Source organism: Abramis brama, assembly GCF_963993115.1.
Source record: "Abramis brama genome assembly, chromosome: 14".
In the NCBI taxonomy this organism is placed as follows: domain Eukaryota; kingdom Metazoa; phylum Chordata; class Actinopteri; order Cypriniformes; family Leuciscidae; genus Abramis; species Abramis brama.
The window spans coordinates 30,087,324-30,109,266 of record NC_139976.1 but is presented as its reverse complement, the minus strand read 5'-3'; the positions used below and the strand labels follow the sequence as shown (position 1 = coordinate 30,109,266).

The following is a 21,943-nucleotide window of genomic DNA, read 5'->3' as shown; positions in this document are numbered from 1 at the left end:
TCGTTTTTATTTTTATTTCAGTTAACGACAATGTTTTTTCCCACCTAGTTTTCGTTTTTTCGTTCGTTTTCGTTAACGATTATAACCTTGGCTGTAAAAGGTTATTATATGGTACGATAGTTATTTTAGGCTGTTTAAATTGGAAAATAAAGCTGAGATTCTGCGGCACCCCTAGCCAGTTGTCACGGCACCCACTTTGGGAGTCTAGTAGACCGACATACCTGATTTTCTTAATTCTGCATAAATATTTAATCTAATGATAACATTTAATATTCCATCAAGGTTGATTAAACGCAATGTCTTTTTTTCAGACATTGTATTTTTGATATATTACGCTCAGTCACATGTGAATTCCCTTTTATGGAAAGAGCTTTATTGTTTAAAATATTCCAATTTCCCAGTAAAAAAGTACAAAAGATAAGCATTTGATTGATACAAAAATATAAAACAGAACTTGCGTTGTAAGAACTTAGTTGGCACTTGCACAAAAAGGGCTTAATCCACTCACAAGTAAATCAAAAGTACAAGAGCTTGTGGCATTTCAGATCAGCATTAATACTGTCTGAATAACTCTTAAGCTATTAACAAAATGAAACCATCGAAAGGAACATTCATTTCAGCTCTATCGACAACATCTGTGGCATGCTGTCAATTATAACAAAATCGTTTCAACTCGTCCCTCAGAGATGCATTTAAAAAGACAGTCAGACTTTTGTAACCACTTTATAAACTGGAAAGTCAAAAACGATTTTCTGTGGTAATCAGCAGCATGTCACAGATGTTGAATCTGTTATATTCCTTAACTGAAAATTCAACTTGCTGTCAATAATTACCACAAATGACAACAACACCAATATGAATGATATTTCACGTATTAAAACCCACTTAAACAGAACATTTCCATCAGCTGTTTGGAATGTAGAAGTACACACTGAACTAATCTACTCTAAAAATATGGCTTTGAATACCTGAAAATAAAGAATATGCTGATGGTTAGCACACCATTGTTCACAAATTCAGTCACTGCAGTACGGTCTCTACCACTTCAGCAGACTTTTGAACACTAAATAAGAACATGAACTGGCAATAAAAAAAAAATAAAAAAAGTAAACACTAACGAGATGAAAGTCTGGTATACTGAGCTAAACCAGCTGGACAACCAAATGTGCTGGAGTTCTCGTTGGGGGAGGAAACACAAAAAGATGGCTCTTGAACGCAGTGCAGCACATATTTTCCTGAGAGACCAAATGAAAAAATCCACAATATCGAAAGAAGAAAAATATTGCTTTTTCATTACTAGTCAACCTAATTACAAATAACTGCATCCTGACTCAAAAATTGTGCAATTAATTTGTGAAAACAGAAGTCTTTGTGGTCAGAATTCATTTTGCAATTCCTAATTAATTAATTAACTAACTAACTATATAGTTAACTATCGTCATTAATTAACTATTAAACTATAAACATAAAAAGGATGAACAACAAGAAGCTGTGTTGCATGTGTTACTATAGGGGTTTTAGCCAATTAGCTACAGTACTGTATATCTTACTGTAAAATATACAAAAAAGAGCCCTATTTAACAGGATATAATAAAAGTAAAGATGTGTAAGTCAAAAAACTGAATCATGAAGAAAATTAACTGAATGGCTTATTTTCATATTACATTTTCAGAATATATAAAACAAAATCAGAGACTGAATTCAAAAAGGGAGATATACACTGAAGAGTTCCAGTTAATGTAACAGCATTTGAAATTTGATGTGACCAGATGTTTGCTATGGTACAGTCTGCAAATGCTGCAACTGACAAGAAGTTTATGACAGTGCAATATACCAAACAATACCAGCACCCAAAACTTCTATATGAAGTGCATCTATTGGCTTTTTTCTCATCTGTATTTGAGCAGATTCCATGGATGACTGGATCTGGAGTCTGAATCGTCTTAAGTGAGTCGGATTCCTAGTACCTGTTCCAATTCTTGTCTTCTCTGCTGGACCTGAAAACCAAATAAATAAATAAAAATATAGATATCATTTATTTATAGTATTATAGATACTATAGCATCTGATGTGTTTTGTAATGGAAATAAATACTAAGCACTTACCTTTGAAAATATGTAGCGTCCAACAGCTTCTGTAACCCAGTTTGAGTGATAAAACTCAGTTCTCCTCTCCTCCTCTGGATTACCCACAGTGTCCGTCATTAACTGCATAAACCAAGACAAAACATCATAAATGAAGGATGGAAAAAAAATATCAGAATGACCAAATCCAATGAGGGAAATCCAAATCAAGGTGCAAGCTCTGAGGATACCTTGAGGTCTCGGCTCTGAGACTTGAGCCAGTCCTGGATGAAATCCTGCGGGTTGTTACTAAAGCTGAGCATGAAGTCTCTCTGGGTTTTCAACTGGTTGATGGATTCAATAGTCTCATGGATCTTATGGAGAATGTAAATGTTTGGTTAAAAATAGCCCCTTTACCTTATGTAGGTGGAAAATAATTTACACCAGGTGTCATTTACGTCCTTGCACACGCACCTTCATCTCCAGGGTAGCAATCTCCTGCTGATTGGTTGTGGATGACAGGAAGCTGGTCATCTGAGCCTTCAGAGGGTCGTCCACCTCAACATCGATATCAAAGCATGCAGTCTTTTTCTGATCATTGGGATCCACACTGACAAAATGAAAAAAAAAAAAATATTTCAAATGAGTATGTAAAGTAACTACTGAGAACATTCAGACCAGAAACCATAGGCACACACCTGATGTTATGATTGATGACAATGGGGTCAGGGTGCTGAAGGAGGCTGGCGAGCTTCATGGGAATATCCGAAAATCTCATCCTGGGGCATCCAAAAATCTGCAGGATTACAGCAGTTCAGTGACACATGGCTCAGTCTATAACCAATAAGTTCCTGGTCAAGCACCTATCCCATAGTTGTCTTTGCACAAAGCATGCTATACAGTATATCTCAGATCAAGTACTTAACTAAATTCTAAAGACAACGAGAGTGGCGCTTCCCTGTGCAAAGCTCCCTGCCACTGTGCAGGGTGTTTCTATACGGTTGCTAAGGTCTTCTGAATGGTTGACAGGGGCATTGCAAGGTGGGCCCAAACAAGTCTCTATGATAATCAAGTCTTTACATTTGGCTTGGGTCTCTCTTTCTTTGCATACATGGACAGTTTGAAAAGAGATCTGACATTGAGAGGAAGGACATAAGTAACACGGGAGCTAATGCAGATTTGAGTGTCATCAGCTTAACAGGGGAAAATCCAACCAAGTAAAATAATACAGTGGTTTCAAGCAATTAAGATTTAGTAAAAGCATTTAGACTACAAAGATAATTGGGCCAAGAACCGAGCCCTGGGGGACACCTCTGTTGACAGGTCAGGAGCAGTGGAAATTGTCTTTCTCTGGAAAAAAGACAAATATCTGTCTATCACTATCTATCACAGGTAGGATGTGAACAAGTGCACAGCTGTGCCAGTAATAACAATGGCTCAGAGGCAAGTGAAAGCAGGTTGTGGCAGACATTGCCAAATGCAATGCTTAGATACCAGGGTTTCTGCAGTTTTTCTGTTCTAATGTGTTTTAAAAAGAGCTTCTGTAGGGGGCTGCAGAAAACCTATTAGTTAAGAAAAAAACCTTAGTGATAATTCATTTATAATTAAAAAGGGTAAAATTTTAAAAGAGCTTTCTTAGCGCAAGTGGTTTGTTGCAACCTGGATTTTAAAGAATTGTGAGAACAGGCTAGGGGTAATTTCCTGCTAGGAGTGCTAAGCGTTTTGTGTACCTGTCTGAAGTATCGGTTGCAGTTAATGTACTCTTTCTCATGGCAGTCTTGCAGCTTGTTGTTTTTGATGTAGAGCCACAAGGCTTGCATGATACTGGCTCTGGTCTGAGTGTGGACTCCCAACAGTCGAGCCAGACGTGGATCCAGCTTATACTGCGGAGGCTAAGTCAAGTACAAGGTGAAGACAACCAATAAAGACAACCATATACTCTGTAACAAACAAACTTATGACATGAATAGTCTGAAGTTTTATTTTCTTTTGAAAACCGCGCTGTGACGTCGAAGTCATAAGTAAACATTGCAAGATGGCTATAGATGAACACCATTTGTTTGAAACGGCTTTGGCCGCTACAATGAACAAGTTAGACTTGTTTTTTTATCTAAAACAGGAACAGAAGACGCCGCTCGAATCGTTCCTTTGCAAGAAGGACGTTTTTGCTGTTTTGCCGACCGGATACGGTAAGAGTATAATCTACCAGTTAGCTCCGCTGGTAGCTAAGCATATGGGGTTTATTGTTGTGATTGGTCGTAGTGTTATCCAATTGCGTGCAGTGAGATTTTCAAATGCATGCTTGGTGCCGCCCCTCGAGCTGGACGATTTTCATTAGTCGACGCCAGACCATTAATCTTTCAGATTTAGGTCTGGATTTCCAGGCTACCAGTCTTCAGTCACACGATCCTTCAGAAATAATTCTAATATGCTGATTTGCTCCTTAAGAATATTTTCTTATTATTATCAATGTTGAACAGTTTTTTGCTGCTTCATTTTTTTTGTGTGTGGGAACTGTAATGTATTACCATTCAAAAGGCAAGTACAACAATAAAAAAGTGACAGTAAAGACATATAATGTTACAAAAGATTTCTATTTAATTTAAATAAATTCCACAAAATAGTTGCCACAAAAATATTAAGCAGCAAAAACTTTTCAATATTGTTTTGATAATAAGAGCCATTATTAATAATTGAGCACCAATAATAACTGATAAAATTTGAGCACCAAATTAAGCATATTGGAATGTTTTCTGAAGGATCATGTGATGCTGAAAACTCAGCTTTTCCATTACAAAATGAAATTTTAAAATATATTAAAATAGAAAACAGTTCCTTTAAATTGCAAAAAATATTTCACAATATTATTGTTTTGCTGTAGTTTTCATCAAATAAACACAGCCTTGGTGAAATATTCAAAAAATTTGACCGGTATTGTATGTGTTTGTGAGATGTGTATGTGATACCTGGTGGTCTAGCATGAGAAGGAGAGTACATTTCACATTCACATCTCCTGGTCTCTTCACCTGAAATCCATCAGTCTCCTGAGTTGTGGGCATTCTGTGCCACTAAGACAAAAATATACAGATGTACTACAGATGTAATGACTGGATTTACTGCAAGAGAGTACATTTTGTGTTTGATGAGGCCATCATTATTTAATTGGATTTATTCATTGCATTATTATTTTTATAATAACACTATAATGTCATACCTCCACCAAGTGGTTGTCTGGGCCATAAAGTTCTTTGTCCAGTTCAATGACCAGGCTTTTAAAGAAGGATGAAAACTTTCGTTTCTGTTTCCCAGGCTAAGGAGAGTTAGAAAGAGAGAAAGAAATAGGGAAAAGGGGAGAGAGAACACAAAATGTGTTCAAGCCATTGATTGATACTGCATTGTTTGGAGCTGACCGCACTGGAGGGATTTTTTTTAGAAGCAGCTCACACAGCTATTGCGCCAGTACGTGTTTGCGCAATGCCTTGCCTGTCCCTCCCTTGCAGTACCACACAACTTATAACAACTCAGGCAGAAGAAAGTAAAGAAAAAGAATCATTTTCTCTTTTCATGTGGCAGCAGCACAGCCAGAGTTCTTTAGCTGGCAAATACATGCTTAGACGTTTACGGACTAATTTCACAAAATGGACTAAAGTTTCAATTCCCTTTCCTTGAAAAGTCTGGGAACATGGAACAGCTTAGAGCACATCTGGTTTGAAGGAGTGAGCTGAGGACATGAGCCAGTGAAGTTAAGCTGGCCAACAGACCAAGAGACTCAAGACTGCCAAATAAAAAAGAATTAAGGATAGGGGCGACAATGTCAGATTGTATCTAGAGCCGTTACTTGTCACGAAACACTGTAAATGGACTCCACTGCGTGATCGCTCAAACTTGCCTGGAGTTCACATACGTGCCAACAAGTGAACACATAGTGAAAATCATTACATACATCCTCCAGGAGTTTGCCTTCCACTCGAAGTTCCCAGGATGACACTTTTTCAGCCTCCTCTCCCTCTGGCTTGCCAGGTGTGTAGGTGTTAGAAATGTAGATCCTCAGTTTGCGTTTTTGCTGGATGAGTAGAACAAAGCGCATTGAGATCATAAACAATTTGGTTAATTTCTTCATATCGGCATAGAGGAAAAAAAAAAAGTCTAGTAGCCAGTGAATTCCGAAGCTAAAGCAAAAAGGGTTAGTTCACCCAAAAAATTAAAATTCTGTCATCATTTACTCGCCTTGATGCCGTTTCAAACCTGTGGAACACAAAAGAAGATATTTTGAGAAATGGAAGGTCACCAAAACAGGTTGGTTACCAGCATTATTTAAAATATCTTCTTTTGTCATACAGGTTTGGATATGACATGAGGGTGAGTAAATGTGTGAGCTTCCCTTAAACTTAGCTAAACTAAGAATTCATCTCTGAATTGCTACTCCAGTCTACTACATCTACCGTGATCGGCTTTTTGATGGCCTCTTGTATCTCCATGCGTTTGCGTGCAATGGTCTGATCCAGCTTTCTCTCAAAGGCCAGAAGGTCCATGTAAGCCTGAGACTCTGGGACCAGATCCCTGATCTGAGGAAAACCAAAATCATGAGAAACTATGCACTTCAGCATCACAAAAAAGAAAAGAAAAAAATGTACACTATTCTGGTTAAACTCACCCTCTGTGGGAGCACTTTGTCAGCCATCTTACGCCTCTTCACCCTGAAAATGTAGAGCAGATGTGTAAGGAACATGACTCAACACAAACATATGTTAAAATATTATTTCAATTACAGAGTGCAAAGTTTAAAGCACTTGAGATCTAAAGTGTAAGCCATATAATTATCCTCAAACAAATGTAACTTTTTCTTCATAAATTTTACAGTGAAACAATCATTATTTTGGATAAACATTTGAAAATGATGAATCTTTGATTCATGATCATGATGTTAACTTTAACAGCAGAAATATTTTTATCAAATATTTCTGCTAATGTAATAATGCTTTCAGCTATAAATAAGAGAGTTTTAAGGGTGTGTTCACACTTGGCATGTTTGGTTTGATTAAACGAATCCTGGTGCGATTGCTCTAAAGATTGGTCTTGGACTCTCGGTTTACTTCCAAACGAACTCTGGCGCAGTTTGAATTAAATATGAACGCAACACGGACCAAATGTAAACAAACCAAAAATTGGACATGATGTCACAAGATGCGACCCTAAAAAGGACAGAATGCTCAAGCATACCTCTTTTTTCTTGACATAGTCGCGATGTTGCCCATTACAGTTTGGAACAGGCATCAGAATCGCATCTCCTCACAACAGATCTTTCTTTGTGTGTAACGGAGGGATTGCTGCAGCTGTTTTGACTCCTTAACAGATTTTATAAGCTCTTCACAAGTTCTCAGCTGGTCAAAATACCATGTAGGTTACGCACATAAAACGAGTGCATTTAGCCCAGCACACAGCATTGTTTTCATAAAAGCTGACCAATCAGGTTGTGAACATATCCCTATGCCTTTAGGTTCGGTATCTTTAGGTTCAGTGTTGAAAAAATGCCAATGTGAACGGAACGCTAAGCGGACCAGGTCCAGGACTACTTTTTTTGGTCCGGACCAAACTAACCAAGCGAACTGAACTACAAGTGTGAACACACCCTAAATCCATCCTGCCCAAAAATGAAGAAAAATTTCAACAATTCCAGTTGGGCCTGCTTATAACACAACAATAAACAAGATAAAAGAGGAATGTGATTCATAAGGAGTTTCTTATGCATAAATATGAAGCGATGCATGAAGCACCACTCACACAGAAGTCGTTTTCAAACTAAGCATTTTTCTGTTGGTCAACGTGACTAATTCATCAGACCAAGTTAAACATGAGTGAAATCTGCCTGGGGAACTCTTTCGCCTTTCCGCCAAACTTCTGATCGCATGGATTCCTATTGAAATGACTGGATTTTGCCTGCAAAATTTCGCAGAGCAACGGTAAATGTGACCACACCTTACGTCTGTGGGGTTTTTCACCTGTTTTATCATTCAAAACCCAAAAAAAATCATCTGCTTGTATTAGTAATAGCACAACTCTCCTCAACTACATGCATAATTTAAAGTATTAAGGCCCGTTTACAACAAGAACGATAACTATAATGATAACCATATTAGCATCAACAACAGCGGACGATATTCTGTTTAAGCATGTACTGCCGTTTTGTCATCTGCCGATTTAAATGCTCGAGCTCAAAACAGAATGGATTCTGATTGGTTGTCAATCTTTTTTATCATCAGCTGAAAAAAAAAAAAAACGTTCTGAATGTGATTCCAATGATATAGTTTCTCTGTGCTATTATTTTTATAGTTGCAGTGTGGACTATTCTTTTCATTTCACATGCTTTAAGACAAACCATGTGTAAATTCATGTCAACACCATTGCTGAGTATTTTCTCCTTAAAACTGCAGTGAACCAAAGGCAGTCAAAAACACGGTTTGAAATCACTGGTGTTTTTCTGACGTCACAAACTACCTCTACCTTGTAACCAATCACGTCAACGTGTCATCAACGAGTGGATATTTGAGCTGGTGTGAGTGAGTGGAGGCGGGGCTAATTTGCATATTCATCGAACCGCATATATTAAATGAGACAAGGGTGTAGAGTTGCATTCAAGCTATTTTAAGGCATGAAGAAATATTTTTCAAGGAAAAATAAATGTCATTTTGGTGTTCAATGATGAGTTTTAAGGGATAAAATGATTGACTACAGGTTGACTTTAAGTGTTTTAAAATAGAGGTGAATAAAGTGTGAAAGTATACATATAATATACATGTATCTAATTTCAATGCTATGGCTTTTGTATAGATATTTAAAGATTAAAGACTGTTTGGATTTATATGAAATAGTAACATTTTACAAAAAGAGTCCATTTGAAACATTAACTAAGGTTAATAAAAGTATTGTTCATCTTTAATTTAAAAATTTACTAATACCGGTACATTTTTTACATTTTAAAGTTGTATCTCTTAACATTGTTAATGCACTATGAACTAACATGAATGATAAAGGTATAATTAATATAATATTTTTTTTTATATTTAAAAAGGACAGTACATATTCATGTACAGTTTTTCAATTTTTGTAATAAAGTTCATCAATATTTTATGTTTGTTTTCATTCAGTATCCATTTGAAAAACTATCGAATGATTAATCGGTTATCAGCCAGCGTGGTCCAACCTAGATGTTATTATCGGTGAAATCCACTATCGGTCGAACTCTAGTAACTGCATTGACTGACAGCCTGTCTAGCACGCACAGAGAAATATATCAGCACTTTTTTTGAAAGCCTCTTGTCCCATTTGAGAATCAGAACATTTTAGAATAATAACCCAACAAGCTTATTTATATAGCAAAATAATAATAATTATAATATGGCGATAATATCGCATATTGCGATATTGAGCTACACGAAACCACCGCAAGGGAGATTCCTTTACTGTGACGGCCCAAATTACGAGGACACACACACACACAAAAAAAGAATGATGTGCATAAGTAAATCATTTATAATAAGTACGGCAATATTCCATAAAAATAAAAATAAAAATCATCTAAAACCAACTTTTCTTGGGGCTCCAAAAATAAAACTGTCCTTTGTTCATAAGGCCCATAACCCAGACAGAATTGTGAAGTGACATGAATGCTACAATAACTTAGCATTCATGCACAAACAATGATACTAAATGTACTAACCCCCTTCTCTGACCCATAAGACCACCGGACTGCTGCTGTTGCTGCTGAAGAAGTCTCTTCCGGTTGGGGTCCATCGCGGCTTGAGGCATCCCAGGTCGCATGGGCATGGCTCCACTATAAGACGGACCAGGTAGAGGGGAACCCATAGACCCCATGCCCCCCATTGGCATTCCTCGGCTGGGTGGCATACTTGGGCGCTGTGGGTACGATTGCAGGATTTGAGTATTAGGCTACTACTTTTAACACTCACAAACTGTTATAGGTAAATTTTGTCCAAAGTAAAACTTCACATAGCAGGACTCCATGACTAAGATGGCTTATAAAGGCAGCTTACAAAATACGTTAAAACTTCACAATAAGGTTCCATTTGTTAAAATTAGTACATTAGTTACATGAACTAACAATAAAAATTAGTTCTTAAGCATTTATTAACCTTAGTTAATTTTAGCATTTACTAATACATTATTAAAATCAAAAGTTGTATATATTAACATTATTTAATGGACCTGAGCTAACATGAACAGGTGTTTTTTTTATTAACTAATGTTAAAAGAGATTAATAAATACTGTTACACATTGCTCTTTATTGCTAATTTTAGTTAATTCATTAACTAACTAATGGGAACTTATTGCAAAGTGTTACCAAAAATACTGTTGCGGTGCCATGATACAGTGATGATATCAAATGGCTTTGAACTTTACTTGGATACATATCATGAGATAATGAATACCATATTCATACACGACATTTGTGTGTTAGCCTACTCAACCGCGCAGTAAATATTAAAATATTACTATATTACATGTTCAAACACCTTGGTATTACCATGATATATGTCCAAACAAAATCTTATTACCATGGTATAACAAAATGGAATAGTATTACCATGGTACTTTTTTTGTTTAAGCCTAATGTTTGCAAGTAACTTTAGTTATTCAAAGTAAAGCACGCGCGTTTTCTTCATGGTGGGACTCAAATGCGGAAGTAGATGCTTATTCTTCATGGGCCTCAGCGCTCTTAGAATGATTTTTAAACATTTTCTTTTTGTATTTTTATAAAGAAGCATCATTGTAAATTATTTTCTGACATATTTCATGTCATAAATGTGCCAATAAATGCAAATGAAATGACTCTTCCTCAATTAAGACAGAAGGGAAGACTGAGGCTATGGCGTGATGCTAAACGCAGATAACAAATAAAGAGTGGTTTCTTCACTTACTTGGTGATACTGGTTCGGAGTACTGCCCATCCCTCTGTAGGGTGAATTCTGTGGCATTGCTGACATTCGCATTGCGCTGCTGTGACCCGGGTTCATGAGGTTCATGCTGGGGTTTATTGGGGTAACGTTACTGTGGTTGACGGGGAAACCCGATCTAGAAGCCATTTGTGATTATTTTCACAGCTAATAATAGTTAAGAAGTGGAATTAAAACCGTTACGGAGTCACTCGATAAACGTACGTTGGAGTCACGCGTAACCACATCTCTTTCAAATATCGATTTATTCCTCCGCCTTTACTTGTCGATCGACGTCCGCTGAACGTGTCATATCTTCCTCTAAAGCTAGTCAAACCCCCATTTATCTTAATGATTTCCTCTCAACAACATTTTAAGAGCCTGACCAATGTCGACTACAGTTATCAGTGTGTGGCTTCTCAGATCTCCTCCCCCTGGGTTGCCAAATAACTTTGCCTCGTAATAATAAGTTTGAAAGGCGTTTTGAAACTTTTATTAGATGCCTTGGACCTCCAAATGCGTTCATGACTTTTCGACAGACCCCCTCTTAAAATGTAAAGACAGATAGGCCTATATATTTTAATGTATAAAAACCCATTTATATATATATATATATATATATATATATATATATATATATATATATATATATATTTTTTTTTATTAATGACCGCATATCTAAGATTTACACAAGCGTTCTATTCATATTTGTTTTCTCTCATGATTTATGACCAGACTTGAGAATATTTTAATATTATCAAATTTGGTAAATATGAATGTAAAAAAAACTAGTTGTATTGATAAATTGAGAGCTCGTTAACTTTGACAGCCCAAAAATACAATATGTAATGTATATTAATTATTATAATTTATTTTTTTGCGGACGCCCTAGCACCCGCTGATTAAGTGGGCCAATAAAATTCCCTTACATGAACTTCCACAAAGAGATATAGTTCCAAGACGAATGAACAAGAATATTTGTGTGTGATAATAGACAGAGGTACATGAAATATAGCCTATTTAAATATTACCGATTGGGATCCGTAATATTTCAAATAAAGAATAAAGACAAATAATAATAAAATGCCAAAAGTGGTTAAATAAACAGAAGTGCTCTAACGTTAGGTCAGGGTGTACTTAAAATATTACCATTTTTCCCCCCAAAAAATATTTGCAGATGGATGTCATTGTATCTGCAGCAGTCTTTAAGTAATTATTATTTTTATTTTTTTTACTATTTTATAACTGAATCTTTTAATTTTGAATAGTAATTTGAACCAGTACTTTGGGACCATAAAAAATAAATTTAAAAAAAGGTTAAAAAAAAAATCACATTTTCACTAAGGGAGGCCTTTGGCAGCTGTACTCTGTAATATTACACAAGCAAAAGTGCTATTGTTCTGAATATAAGTGAATATAAGCATTCATTTGATTCAGCTGTAAACACAGACAAGCAGAGTGACACAAACTGTGAAGTTTCACAATGCGTCGAAATCGCATACTGAGTTTGAGTACAACATTTTATAACAAATGAACACGGAGTGTTGGACTACTGGAATGTAGCTCATCCACTCAATTCTGAGGACCAGAACTATCTGTCGATGCAAAAAGTAGCCAATTAATATTCATATTTCTTAACTGCCAGTGAAAACAGTTCCAAAATAAGCCAAAGCCTCAAACATTGCATTTCACCAAGGGATGCACAAACTGCAGAAAATTTGAAATCACCGAGCTCCAGCTTCACTCTGGGTTTTGAAAAATTATTTATTTTTTTTAATCTAATTTCATGTAAAATCTCTTGGTGGTCCGAAATGGGTGCCTTCACAACACCCAATAAATATTTTGTGAAATAAATAGTGTAGCACACACATGAAGCATGTTCAGAGTTCTGATTTGTTTTATTACATGGATGACATGCCCATAAGCGTATGGCTCACGGTCAGGATAGCAGCATCTTTCACCTAGTCAATTATATATATACACAGTTACAAACAAAGTGAGACCGCACAGGACACTTTACACTGTAAACATCTAATACATAAAAACAAGTTGAGAGAAGAAAAACAAATTACAATGATAAAGATTTTCTCAAGACTTAATTCTGTCTGGAGATCTATGCCAAACTCTCTTTGTAACCAATAACTTACTATTGATTTTTTTTTTTATGATAATATGCTATAGAACTAGTGACATAACATAGTACAACTGTACCACATTTTGGCTATTGAACTACAGAGAAAGGAAACGACTCTACTGGATCATGATTCTCCACAAAAATTACATTAAAACATTGTGTAGTAATTACCTAATGGGGAACAGTTCACACTGATTTATGATCATGATTTGCAATTAATCTTTAACAATTTCATTATTAACGGATGCAAAATCCTCCCAGAATGAGAAATTACTCATGAAAATGTATTCGTTAGAGAGAATCCTGCACCTTAGTTATGGGAGAGCTCAACTGGCCCAGCGTCTACGACTCGGCTCTTTCTGCCTGCCGACATGATGATCTGAGTTCTAACTTCCTCCCTGAGAGCATCGTGCAAGTTCCTCTATCCTAGATGTGCCATTTTTGAGAGACCAGCCATCAAAGCTGCATGAACAGGATATGAGAGATTGTGCAAAAATTTCTGAAGACGAAACATGAAGAAAAAAAAACTAAATGTAAACTGAATGACAGAAGAATTAGTCCACATCTCCTCCACTGATCAGCATAACTCAGCTCACACAATCCTGTGATAAGGTAAACCGTGTGGCACTGTGGGTAGTGAGTGACTCCTGCACAGTGTTATTGAGAGAATGTCTCGTCTCTTAGCAAAACACACGAACCGTCCTGATTCTCCACACGCCGTTTAAGAACCAGCAAAGCTTTACGAAAATTATTCACCAGACAGTTTATTATAATGTCTTATCTTTTTGTCAATAACTTTCACTGACTTAAATAAAGACTGTTAGCATACAATATCGCAAGGGGCCGTTAACACGGAGTCTGTTTTTGCATTCCACTACGCTGCGATTCTATTGGTTTCACTGTAAACCGGCTAGACGGATGTGTTCGATTGTTGCGCTCGTGTATTTTGAGTCACGTGCATGACACGACATTCTAAAAATGCTGTGCTTAAGATAAAGGTAGTTCAACTATATAAAAAAAAAAAAAGAAAAAAAAAAAAAAGTGTACTTGCATTTTTTTTTTTCATTCCGTTTTTCGACGCAATAACGCGTCCTGTGTGAATGGCCCCTAAAGGCCCCGATATACTTTAAGCAAAATTGAAGAAAGCTGAACTTGTGGTATGTCATTTTGAACAAAATCAGGCCAAAACAAAGTTCATTTTGGGAGTCGAAACAGCTTTCCAGAAAAGTTTGCTCCAGTCAGTAAATCCCTTCGAAACTACCATCGGTCCATGGCGATTACGTAATGGTAGTTGTGGCTCTGAGGCTCCGCCTTCTTTGATGTGGAAATCTTCTCCACATCATTTCTTCTGTTCAGTCTGTCGAAACACAGTTGTAATTCTAATTGAAAGTCACACTGATTTTTTCATGTTTAGTAATGTCAATCAACTTGCTAGCAATCTATTGTATAAAGTGCTATATAAATAAACATGACTTGACTGAAGTGATGAATTGCAGAGCTTGCGCAAACATATCCATATCGCTATCAGACACTTTCTTAACTGTTGTTTTCTCACCGCTGTCATTTTTGTTTAGTTTATTTTGCTATTGACAGAAATGCATGCGATGCATATTAACATTCTTCTAATTGCTGCTCTCAGTAGTATGGGCGGTATCATGGTTCGCTAATAGTATATCACTGCAAAAGTATTTCAAAATTATTTTTACCTCTAAGCGAAGAACAAAAAATAAAACTTTGCTGTTAGTATATCGGGGCCTTAACACTTGATATACTGTTAATATACTGTTAGAGATTTCACACAATCGGTTTGTTTTGGATGGAAGTGCACATACTTACCATTTTTATGTTTCATGGATTTAGATCTTCTTGGTGAATTTGGATTCTGTACAGAAAAAAAGACGTCAAACATTAGCCTGCAGCCAGGATATGCAAATGAAAGCAATGAAAAGACATTGTAAAAGAATGATGCAAGCAACAGTACGCTACACTCCAGCACTGATCAGAGAGATAATGGGCCCTATTTTAACGATCTAAGCTCATGGTTTAAAGTGCACGGCGTAAGCACACTTAGAGCATGCCCGAATCCACTTTTGCTAGTTTTACGACAGGAAAAATGGTCGGCGTGCCCGGTGCATGGTCTAAAAGGGTTGTGCCTATTCGCTTAACGAGTAATGGTCTGTGTTTTGGGCATAACAGCCAATAAACCAATCAGAGTCTCATCTCCCATTCCCTTTAAAAGCCAGTTGCACTCGCCCCATGGCGGATTGCTATTTAAATGGCGGAATTTGCAAGTGGAAAAAGTGTACATGCATTGTGGACCCACCTATAGGCGTATATTACTAACGCACTCTTTAAATAACAAAAAAAATATTGCGCCATAGACTTTAGACCAGGTTTCAGTTGGTCATTGGCACAGTCTATTTCAGTTGCCTCAAAATAGCAACACGCCAACAATGCGCTTGAATGCATTTGCTATTTAATCAACGTGGTGCAGGATGTGAAAATGATAACTGTGTCGGGCTGAAACTAGCAAAAAACACTTGCGTCACACCTGGCGCTGCATTGCACCGGCTGTATGATAGGGCCCTGTGTCTGTATAAACAGCTTGTATCCAAAACATTATTGTTGACGCAAATTGTGGATAAGAATTCTACACACTTTAATAAACTAATGTTACAGCTAAGTCTAGGAGCACCAGATTCTGTGGCTACAAATGATGAGAGACGAGCAGAAAAAAACCATCTGTAACAGTAAAACAAACTTACCAAGAGTACAGGTTGTTTCAAAGAATGTAAAAATACCTTATCTGACTTTCTCTTCTTGGCTGAAAAGCAAAATATTGTAATATAATGTTAAAATGCAAAAACACACATAGATATTGATAAATAGCAGTCACTATTTAGCAATAATCCAGAATATTCCCAAGAAAGGTGATGTATAACAGTCTCACCTTTCTTTTCTGCCCCATAAGACCAGTCATTGTCGTTGACATCATCGTTGTCTTCTTGATCGCTCTCTGATTTGTTCGTGTTGTTGCCACTTGCAATTCTAAATATACATTTATACACACACATTACCCTCAGATGTTCCAAAAGCACAGTCACATGACCAGCATTATCAATAATGGATTCCAGAAATTCAGACAAGCACAACCCTTTATGAACATGTGCCTGGAGTTCAGGTGGCATCTACAGTTTCCTATGGGCGGTGAAGGTAATGTTTAGTCATAATACCTGCGGTTGGCGATGCGACTGCTGTTGCGGCCCATGCCGAGGCATTTCTCCAGGTGAGGAGCAAAGCGTGAGGCGGCGATGCTCCGGCTGCAGTTGGGACATACGCACTCTTTGTTTTTCCACTGGTTGTACACTTGCCCAAAAATGTCTACTCCAGGCTGGTCCACGATTTCTACAAGAGACAGTGAAAAATTAGTTTCAGGTGGATTTTCAGTTAAAGACTGCTTATATTTGGGTCAGTTCCTCCAAATACTGCATACATCAAGTCGGTTCACTCACTCACATTAGAATAAATGGGAGAAAAGCTGCATTCACACCATGCCATAATAACCATAATGATTCTGAACTGTAAAAATGGCGGAGGGGCAGGGAATAAGAAAAATATATAGGACAGGACTTGATTTTGCCCATCTGGAACTGATTGGATGGTTGTGGTTTCTTTTGATGTGATCTTGAGTGACAGGCTGTCCCGCCCTCACACCAGTAAACACATCATATCAGTGTTGCTGAAAGGAGGAGGGGAAGTTATTTTGATTGAAGATTATTGTAAAAATAATGATGCGCATGAATAAATCATTTATAATAAATACGGCAATATTCCATAAAATAAGAATGGCCAATTTTGCTTTCATGGTGACTTTTAAAGGGCTGGTATAATGCCCTTTTCACAAGATGTAAAATAAGTCTTTGATGTCCCCAGAGTGTGTATGTGAAATTTTAGCTCAAAATACTCCACAGATATTTTTATATAGCATGTTAAAATTGTCACGTTGTTTTTGTGTTATTCCCTTTAAATGCAAATGAGCTGCTGCTCCTGGCATAGGGGGCGGAGCTTCAACAGCTCGTGTCCTTTTACCTCACACAGACATGCACTGCAAATTTCATTTTTTTTTTGCCTTTTATGTTTAAACCAGAGTCATTCAATGATGGAGAGACTCAAGAAGAAGTGACAACATGTAGAATGCAACAGGAGTGTAGTTATCTTCTAGTCACTGATTAGCATATTCTGTCTTGATAATCTATAAATTGCATTCCTGGGGATGAGTTTATGTAAATTTTAGGGTTTGTGATGTCACTAACCCGGGAGGAATGTCGTGTAGTCCCAACCAGCCGTTTGCTGTAGGCCTTAAAAAGCAATTTCTTTAAAAGAAAATATCTCCCTTTGCTTTGAACCTTGTGCATTGTTACTTTGCAGATGTCGTTTATGCTCAAACAGCAACATTACACACTAACTAAAGTTAGAAAAGTGAAATCATAATCAACCACCCCTTTAAATGTTTATGGTATAGTTTATATAAAATTTTGTTGCTGATCTGAAATGTATGTTGTTTAAATTTGAGTTTAAATAGCAAGCAGTTTTTGAGCTTTCGTTATTTCCCCATTCAAGAAGATAGGACACATTCTCTCTGCTTGCAGTGCGTCAATCCCACTTTTCAGAAAAGAACACACACACACAAACATAGTTTTACAGAATCATTCTTCATCAATTGTGGTTCACTTTTTAAAGAGGACTTGGGTATGTTCTGCAGGTGCAAGCTAGAGTTCGGAAAACATGATTGTTCACTTCATCCAAATGGACCCAGGTGTACACCAAAAAAGATAGTCTGAAAGCACCCTAACACTGCAGATCCAATCTACTTATTTTATGGAAAAGGGAAGCATGAACATTCTTCAAAATACCTCTTTTTGGGTTTCACAGAAGCAAAGAAAGTGCTGGGTTCAGAATGACACTAATTTTCTTTATTGGGCAAACTATTCCTTTACGGCCCCTTCCCGACAGTTCTGAACCATCACGTCTAAAGGTGTGGTCACATTTACCAATGTTCACAAGTTTTCATGGGCACAATCTATCTCTCAATTGGAATTTACGATTGAAAGATTCTTTGAAAGATGTCCCCATGCAGATTTTGCAACGGGTTCAAGTTGGTCACTCGAATCCATGCCGTGGACCAAAAAAAAAAGCTGCCTGGTTTGAAATAGAATTTTGTGTAAGCTGTGCATCATACATCGCTACACTAATGACAATGGACCTTTTTGCCAGTGGAATTTTGAATACATTTTGCTAATGTGACTGAAATAAAGTTCCTGCTTTAAAATCATTATCAAAATGTATTCAAAATTAACCACTTTAATGAAATGACCGCACATGACTCTGCTCATATCAGTAGCTATGTTTTCATCCAAAGTTGCTCAAAAGGATAGTTTGAAAACAATTCTGTCATTAATTACTAACCCTCATGTCATTTCATCTTCGGAACACAAGTGAAGATCTTTTTGTTGAAATCTTAGAGCTTTCTGTTCCTCCATAGACAGCTACGCACTTGCCACTTTGATGCTTCAAAAAGTTCATAAAGAGATTGTAAAACTAATCCATATGAATTGAGCATTTTAGTCCAAATTTTCTGAAGAGGCACAAATTGCTTTATATGATGAACAAATTGAATTTAGGCTTTTATTCACATATAAACATTCATCAACTCACACATCAGTTGTGATAAATGGAAGCTCAAGCATGTTCGCTTGACATGCAAGAACCAATGAGGTTCATTCTCGTGTTACGCAGCAAGTTTGAGCTTCTGCAAGAACCAATGAGGTTCATTCTCGTGTTACGCAGCAAGTTTGAGCTTCTGCGAGAACCAATGAGGTTCATTCTTGTGTTACGCAGCATGTTTGAGCTTCAGCAAAAACCAATGAGGTTCATTCTTGTGTTACGCAGCATGGTTCATTCTCGTGTTACGCAGCATGTTTGAGCTTCTGCGAGAACCAATGAGGTTCATTCTTGTGTTACGCAGCATGTTTGAGCTTCAGCAAAAACCAATGAGGTTCATTCTTGTGTTACGCAGCATGGTTCATTCTTGTGTTACGCAGCATGTTTGAGCTTCAGCAAAAACCAATGAGGTTCATTCTCGTGTTACGCAGCATGTTTGAGCTTCTGCGAGAACCAATGAGGTTCATTCTCGTGTTACGCAGCATGTTTGAGCTTCTGCGAGAACCAATGAGGTTCATTCTCGTGTTACGCAGCATGTTTGAGCTTCTGCGAGAACCAATGAGGTTCATTCTCGTGTTACGCAGCATGTTTGAGCTTCTGCGAGAACCAATGAGGTTCATTCTCGTGTTACGCAGCATGTTTGAGCTTCTGCGAGAACCAATGAGGTTCATTCTTGTGTTACGCAGCACGTTTGAGCTTCTGCGAGAACCAATGAGGTTCATTCTCGTGTTACGCAGCATGTTTGAGCTTCTGCGAGAACCAATGAGGTTCATTCTTGTGTTACGCAGCACGTTTGAGCTTCTGCGAGAACCAATGAGGTTTGTTCTTGTGCACCAAGCAGGTGGTTAAGCTTCTGTTTATGTTTGCTGATCAATGGTTAAAAGTTAATAGAATTCTAAATTAAATCTGTTCATCATATAAAATAAACCGCTCAATTTATATGGATTAGTTTTACGATCTCTTTATGAACTTTTTGAACCGTCAAAGTGGTAGTTGCATAGCTGTCTATGCAGAGAGCTCTCAGATTTCCTTTAAAATATCTTAATTTGTGTTTCGAAGATGAACGACAGTCTTACAGGTTTGTAACGACACGATACCCTCGATACTTACCCGACACGAGGGTAAGTAATTAATGACAAGAGTTTTCATTTTTTGGTGAACTATCCCTTTAACATAAGGGCTAAAGTGGAATACTGCATAAACATTTGTGAAATAAATCTCTGCTTCCATCCATGTATTCAAGAGACCAAACAGTTGATTGCCATAATCAAGAAACGTGTCAGAGTCTCACCAAAGTCTTTCATACTCTCCTGGTCTGTATCATCCAGGAAAAAGTATCCCTGTTTGACAGCCCTGTGAACTTCAAAACAAAGACCCAAACAGGTATCTTCCACCAGGTCAGACAGGATCTCTTGAGCAAAGCCCTGTGGGTGAAGGCGCGACACATGCAAGCATTAAAGCGCTTGAATCACATAGTAACATTCAGAAAGATTAACATCACATTCACATCGCACTCACTGGACAGTGGACACAGCTGGGAAAACCAATGAAATTAGTGTCAAATGTATATCCTAAGAGATGAGCTTCATGACACACCCGCATAAGCTTTTGTTTATTTAACACTGATAAAATTAAGCAGAATATAACATTAAAAACAAAGGCTCACCTCCATCTTACTGTTGTCCATACTGGACAGAGACACGTCCTCCATTTTCATTTGCAAAAGCTCCAGGAGAAAGCACTGCTGTCTACATGCTGTAGTGCAGCAGTCATGGGCTGAGGAGAGGCTGAAACAACAACAACCCAAACAAAGGAAGACAAACAGAGAAACAGGCAGGGAATGAGACAGCAATATATGATCCCGGCTGCAATTATAAAAGCATACAAAACAAAAATCCTCACCGTGTATTTATGGATGTACTTATAATATTATGAACAATCGGATATATAAATGATACACACCGCTGTAAAAAAAAAAAACTGCTAGAGGAATGAGCGATACTCAATGCATTGCCTTGAATAAGAGCCGTTTACACTGCATACTGCAAACACTCGAAAATCATATCGCAATGATTAAGGCTGTTTCGTATTAACAAGGGTAACATGTATCATATAATTTTGTCAATCGATGATTGATAACGATAACACGTAAGTTAAATCCCGGCTCGCCTTCGTTCGCCTTGACTGAAATAACAGGTTACGTTCAGAAGCTTGGACACAGATTAACTTAAATGCTGTAATGGCATAAGATAATAAGTGACAAAGTATGTCATTAAGTATGATTGATTCAAAACATTTTATTATTATAAAGATGTTTTACAGGATAAGATTTGCGTCCATTGGCTTGGATAGCCGCCCTCTACTGACTGACTTGAATTTGAGTCGTAAGAGGTTATACTTCATACTGCTTCCGAAAATCCCAACAAATACTGTCGTGTGATCTCTATTGTTTATCTGTATTATATGGACATTACTGTCTGTCACTCACCAGCTCTGGAATGGAGGCTGTTGCTGTTGTCGGTCTGTTCACTCCACTGACTGAAGCTGCTCATCTGTTCAAATCAATAATGAAATTTGTCTCTACTAGGTCTTTGTCCCATTAATGATATGCGCATGAAAGGGAACACATACAACAGGTCCAATGAGACATTTCCCTTAAAGTATTTCCTCACTGACAAAACAAAGTTCCACATTCAGCGTTCAATCTCTTATCCTTGTCCGCAGACTTCCATTTCCCTTTACCCAGACCTGACCAATCGATTCTCGTTCATCGTATGCTGCTGAAATGCCTCACCGTCACCGCAGAATCGTCTAGCCAGGTCTGAGAGAAGGAACATGGAAATTAAACTAAAGTTCTCACTTATCTTGTCGTATCTGCTATATATTCTTATACAGAAACACAACAAAATTAATAAAGTTGAACTAAAATTAAAATGTAAACGGAAAACAACAGCTAATTTAAAATATTAAAGTAGTCAATAATTGTGTCCCTTAAAACTCATCTTTGATCACCAAAATGACATATTTAAACGTTTTTTAATAAAAAAAAAAATCTTTCATGCCTTGAAATAGC

At 37.2% G+C, this 21,943-nt stretch overlaps 2 protein-coding genes across 2 annotated transcripts; both read right to left on the bottom strand.

The window, feature by feature from the left end:
* Positions 1-351: 351 nt before the first annotated feature.
* smarcd2 (SWI/SNF related BAF chromatin remodeling complex subunit D2) lies at positions 352-11,456 on the bottom strand. Its single transcript, XM_084134916.1, has 13 exons — positions 11,001-11,456; positions 9,781-9,977; positions 6,718-6,760; positions 6,506-6,628; positions 6,007-6,126; positions 5,278-5,373; positions 5,030-5,131; positions 3,794-3,955; positions 2,762-2,859; positions 2,538-2,673; positions 2,315-2,437; positions 2,106-2,207; positions 352-1,997 (listed from the first exon to the last, which is right to left on the bottom strand). The coding sequence occupies exons 1-13, from the start codon at positions 11,163-11,165 to the stop codon at positions 1,944-1,946; spliced, it is 1,521 nt and encodes a 506-aa protein (XP_083991042.1). The 5' UTR covers positions 11,166-11,456; the 3' UTR covers positions 352-1,943.
* A 1,434-nt stretch (positions 11,457-12,890) lies between these two features.
* On the bottom strand, positions 12,891-21,649 carry atxn7l3b (ataxin 7 like 3b). Its single transcript, XM_084134924.1, has 8 exons — positions 21,359-21,649; positions 20,537-20,657; positions 20,162-20,294; positions 16,383-16,554; positions 16,100-16,197; positions 15,951-15,973; positions 14,986-15,031; positions 12,891-14,506 (listed from the first exon to the last, which is right to left on the bottom strand). The coding sequence occupies exons 2-8, from the start codon at positions 20,585-20,587 to the stop codon at positions 14,502-14,504; spliced, it is 528 nt and encodes a 175-aa protein (XP_083991050.1). The 5' UTR covers positions 20,588-20,657; positions 21,359-21,649; the 3' UTR covers positions 12,891-14,501.
* Positions 21,650-21,943: the final 294 nt, after the last annotated feature.